At 36.9% G+C, this 5,753-nt stretch overlaps 1 protein-coding gene across 1 annotated transcript in view; it reads left to right on the forward strand.

The window, feature by feature from the left end:
- SPACA1 (sperm acrosome associated 1) overlaps nucleotides 1-5,753 on the forward strand; it is a 45,486-nt gene that overhangs the window by 19,276 nt on the left and 20,457 nt on the right. Inside the window, 2 exon segments of the mRNA XM_069065162.1 lie at nucleotides 270-376; nucleotides 777-912. Coding sequence (XP_068921263.1) covers nucleotides 270-376; nucleotides 777-912 — 243 coding nt within the window.

Below are 5,753 nucleotides of genomic sequence, written 5' to 3' on the forward strand. Positions count from 1 at the left end.
TATCTATCTATCTATCTATCTATCTATCTATCTATCTATCTATCTATATCTATCTATCATCATCATCATCTATCAATCTCTACTTCTATCTCTCTCAAGCAATAACTTTAGCTACATATACATAGATACATATACATACAGAGACACATACATATATATGTATATATGTTTGTCAAAAGTGCTTTGAGATACTTTTATATAGCAATTTATAATGTTCATAGAAACTTTAGGGAGATTTTTATATATTGATTAAATTTTTCTTCCCTTAGGGGGAAGACCAATTTCAGAAAGCCTTTTTATGGTGAAGCTTGCTTGTGTTTATGTACCACCAGAGAATCGTTTCAGGTATATATGGAAAATGCTCATTCCAGACCAGGTGAGTATTCAATCCATATAATTTGGTGTATTATAGTATAACAATTCATTTGGTTCCTAGGTCTAATGACTGTAGATCAACTTTCTCTACAAAAGCCATATTTTAAAAAGGAATAACAAATGCAATTTTATTATCATAATCAGAATTTTTCTTTGTTGCTATTTAAAAAATAGATGAATAGGCTAAAGTCTGTGCTAGTTCACTCCTTCAGTTATTATCCTTATACAATAACTTCATTTTTTTAAAAAAAAAAGTACTCTATTTCAGAAAGAAACCTTATTGGATCTTACTTAAGTAGAATAACCAAAGAAAATAGCTATCTCCAGTTGACTAAAATTGCTCTCTCTCCCAAGCATACATAAAAATGTTCCATTTTACTGCTTTTTATTTTTTTTAATAGGAAGCACTCATTCTTCCCAATGACTCAGCTGTCCTTGAAGTACAATGGGAAACTCACCCTGTAGCATTCCAGTGTGACACAACAGAAAACAATGAAATAATTGCCTCTGTAAAGTATAGTGTATATACCATGGATGGTAAGTTTTAATTACTTTGGTTTGCATCTATTATTTGGATTGTTCTTAGAGCAGCTGATTCAAGAATTTCTATATTTCAAAATGGATTCTGATGAACCTCATTTCATGAAATTGATATGTCCCCTTACATAAACCAGGCCCCCTCAGTTGTGGACTCTCTGAACGCTATCTAGTTTCCAAGATGTATATCATGTCAATATATCCTCAACATCACAGCTCACAAACTCTCACTAATATTTCATTTATCAGATGAACCAGAAGATTTCCCCAGTGCAAGGCAAATGCCACTTCATTCAGGGGCATAGCCAAAATAAAAGGCAAAGAATATTGCTTCTTCCCTATTGTCCCAAAGATAAAAGGTGCACTACACCAAAGAGCCTAAAACTATAGGTAGAATAGTCAACACGAGTATAAAAATACATGTGACTATGGTGAACCATTTGGGAGAGGGCACCTACACGGTTAGGGGATACAAACAAGCAGGACAATTCATACTCCTAGGTCTGTGGACCATTTAGAATCCATCTCTTCTGGAGATGCTACTGCTTGTTTCTCCACCGAACTACTGATGTCATTTGCTGGTCTGGTGGTGTCATTGGGCTGCTGTAAACTGTTGAGGCTCTCTGCTCTTCTAATTTCTCTGACGGATGGTACTGCCATCTGCTGTTGTCTCACTAAATTGTTCTCACCTGGGTCTCTTCTGTTGCCCCCTGCTTAATTTCAGGTCTACAAAACCTTCTTTTCCCCCCTTGGACAGAGAGAGGTCACTGAACTTTTAGACTGTAGCCACATGTGTTATCTATTTGTGATGGAGATCAGAGATGTCAAACTTGGGGCCCCCCAGGGATCTTTAGGATCCTTTAATGACACCTGATTTTATTTGAACTCGACAGCCAACCAGAAAGACAAAGAAGACTTTAGGCATTAAGTCTGCCTTTTAAATTGCTTTTATTCTAATTTCCCACTCTTTAAATTCAATCTGTTCTCTGAGGACATTGCCTATCTTTAAAAAAATTTTTTTTCTGCCTCATTTGCCACTTCTTGATTTCAGTTGTCTACTATCCATCATACCTATGGTTCATGCAAACAACCTCTTCTAGAGCTTCATATCTAGCAAGACTGAAAGTTAAAGAGTGAAGCTGGTGAACTTGGTCCTGCTTTTTCCTTGTGGTCACCTGTAGCCTCTATGTTTCATTTCTTCCTTACACTTGCTCTACATAACCAATCAGTTGTCAAGGTCGGTCTTTGCTCCCTTCACAACACACCTCCTGTGCTTCCCCTTTCACACCTACAGCAGCTCACCTGGTGTAAGCCTTCATCACCTCACACCTGGAATATTCTAATAACCTTCCAGTTGGTCTTTCTGCCTCAAGTCTCTCACCACACCAGTCTACCTTCCACTCAGCTCTTTTCTTAAAGCACAGGTCTGACTCTCTATTCAATAAAGTTCAGTAGCAACCTTTTACTTCTGGGATCAAATCTAAAATCTTGACATTTAAAGCCCTTCTCAACCCGACTCTTTCCAAGATTCTTACACATTACTCTTCTCCACATCTGAATTTCTTGCTATTAGTTGCATACAAACTCTACCTTGGTGTCTTTTCATTGGCTATATCCCCCGCTTGGGATTCTCTCCCTTCTCACCTTTACCTAGTTTGTTTCCCAGGATTTTTTAAAGAATCAAATCAGATCTCATCTTCTACAAGAGGCCTTTCTAGATCTACCCTCCCGCCGCTACCCTTACCACTTATTCCCACTGTTTTCCCTTTAAGATTCCCTTTCATCTCACTGTATGTTTCTTGGATGTACAATGTTTGCATGTTTTCCCTCCCATTAGAATATGAGCAAGGATTGTCTGTGTTTTTGTCTGTCTTTGTATCCCAACACTTATTACAATGCCTGGCAAAAAGTAAGTACTTAGTAATGTTGAATGATTACTTTCTTGCTAGCAATGAAATTAATACACTTGCACTCTAATTTTGCTGAAGAGCAGAACTCTGTAAACTGAATTATAAATTCTCTCAGATTTCCATTTCAAAATTAGAGATATATTCCTATGGGAGGAGAGTAGAAATAAGAAGACTTTCAACACAATAAGTTAAACATGATACATGCTTAAAATAGGATACACATAATATATCAGAAAACATCAAAAAGTTGAAATTACACATTTAAAGAAAATATACTGGTTTCTAATGAAATGCCTAAAAGGCTAGGTGATTAAATTTATTTTAATATATTGATATTGATTAATATATTAATTACTTTAATGCCTTAATAAATAAATTAAATTTATTTGCAGCTAAGAGCTGTCCCTCTACATGTAGCATGGGCATATCATTGTATGTCTTAAAGGGAGGAAGAACAGATATCTCTAACCTCTTTGCCCTCTACCCTTTTCCCAGAGTGACTTTAATTCCTTCTAGGAGGAGAACTCACAAGAGATTTGGCCCAGAAGCCTGGTCACTCAGCTTTCCTTGGAGAGAAGGGAGTACAAGTCTGGAATGACATCTATTTTCTTCCTTAAATATTATTAGTCTAGGGGATGCAGTTTTCAGGTTCAGGATAAACTTCTGACTGCTATTCATTAATGGAGAAAGGAGGACCCAAAATTTATATGTAAGGCTTGACTCCCTTCCCACCAAATACCAGTACCATAGTGAATATACATAGTTAGTAGCAAAGAAATTCATTTATCAAAGTCAACAGCAAAACAGAAATCAGAGAAAGTGTACATAGGAGAATATATTCCAGACAATGCAGAATGAAGTAGCTTTACTATTGGGAGTGAAGTAATTCAGCTCAACCAAAAGATAGTCCCCAATATTTCCCAAAGGGAAATTTCCCTAAGTTTTCAATGTAGCAAGGTGGGCATAGGGACATAGTTGATCCTGCTTGCTCCTCTCATGTTGTCTTCTTCCCAGGGTCTTCCTATGGTCTTATTCTTTTTTTTTTAAGCAATCAGGGTTAAGTAACTTGCTCAAGGTTACACAGCCAGTTATTTCTGGGTGTGGTGCTGAGTGTCTAAGCCTGGGATTCGATCTCCAGGTTATTCCAACAATGGAGCCAGTGCTCTTACTCGCTGAGCCACCTGGCTGCCCCTCCTATGGTCTTATTCTTACTTAAGCAACTGAAAGTGGGATTGGCATTATCCTTCTTTGCTTGAAGCTGGAGACAGAAATGTCTGGAGTAACTGCAGAGACTGAAGAGTTTTCTTGCTCTCACTCTCCCCAACTCTACTCTGCCCTCATGCAGGTACAGAGCATGAAGCTCCACCAGTGAGGAGAGAGTCCCATACCAATGGGTTTTGAGACTCATATTCTATAGCTACCTGTATCTCAGGGTAAAAGTTTGATTTTAAGGGAGCTCATAGAAAGTAAACTATTCTGGAATGAACACATAAAAGCCTGAGCATTTATTTATTTGTTAATATATCTGCTTAGCTCTTGGTGGCTTAGCAGGACTTCTGGTAAAAATGTAATATTAAGGGCAAAATTAGACACCATGGAATCATAGATATAGAATTGGAAGGGAGCTTAGAGGACATGTAGTCCAGGACCCTTATTTTATAGATAAGGAAACTGAGACTGAGTTAGTTTACTGACTTGCTCAGGGTCACACAAGCAGTAAGTGGCAAAGTAGGGATTTGAACCTAGGTTATCCAAATGTAACACTTTTCTCACTATAATTTTGCATGCTCTTTTTTGAACTTTAAACTGTTAAGTGTCATTAAAACATTCTTTTGATTGCATATTATCTATTTAAATTTCCACATATTTAATTTAATTTTAACAGATCCTATCCAACAAGCATTTAATTCACTCCTACTATACACAAAACACCTCTGGGCACTGGGGACACAAAGACAAAACAACAAACAAAAAAAAAAAACTGTTCCCTGATCTTAAGTAGTTTTGATTCTATTGGGGAGGGGGGAATAGAACATAAAAATAGATAAATATATGATAATTTTAGGAGGGAAAAAACATCAACAATTAAAGGGCTCAGGAAAGGTTTCCTTTTAGGTAGCACATGAGCTAACCCTTAAAGAGCACCAAGTGATTTTACAATGTATTCTAAAAGGCAGAGACAAAGAAGGGATGCATTCTAGGTTTAGAATATTCCTGCACAAATGCATGAAGGTGGAAAATGGAGTACTGAATTCAGGGAACTGCAAGGAATATTTAAAAGGGAGATAGATTAGATAGATATAGATATTTATAGATACATAGATATAGACATATATGTGTGTATGTATGCGTTGAGCAGAGGAATGACATCATTAGTCATGTGTTTTAGAAAGATAACTGTGGCATATCTCTGGAGGATGGATTGGAAAGAAGAGACTGGAGGATTTTTGTCCAATTAGAATGTTGTGGCAATAGTCTGAGTGAGAGGGGATGATGACACAATCTAGGTGCTATCCATGTGAGTAGAGTAGAGGTGACTATAACAGATGTAAAAGTGAAATCAGTAAGACTTGTAAATGAGTTAGAAATAGAAAGTGAGACAGAAGGGTCAAGAGTTAAAGTATCAGTCTGAGATAAATTTGAATGACTAGAAGAATGATGTCTCAATAGAAATTGGGAAATTTGGAGGAGGGGTGAATATAGGGGAAAAATCAGTTATTTTTGGACATGTTGAGTTTGATAATGCCTACTAGACATCAGTTGTATATATCCAAAAAGCTGTTGTTGATGGAAAATAGGGATGACCATGTATATTTGGGAGCCACCTGTATAGAGATCATAATTAGACCTATAAAAGTTAATAGAGGATAGATGACAGAGAGAGAGAGAGAGAGAGAGAGAGAGAGAGAGAGAGAGAGAGAGAGAGAGAGA

The sequence above is a fragment of the Petaurus breviceps genome, unplaced genomic scaffold, assembly GCF_028583685.1.
Source record: "Petaurus breviceps papuanus isolate PSGF00001 unplaced genomic scaffold, PetGlider_PUasm1.0 90667, whole genome shotgun sequence".
NCBI classification, from domain to species: domain Eukaryota; kingdom Metazoa; phylum Chordata; class Mammalia; order Diprotodontia; family Petauridae; genus Petaurus; species Petaurus breviceps.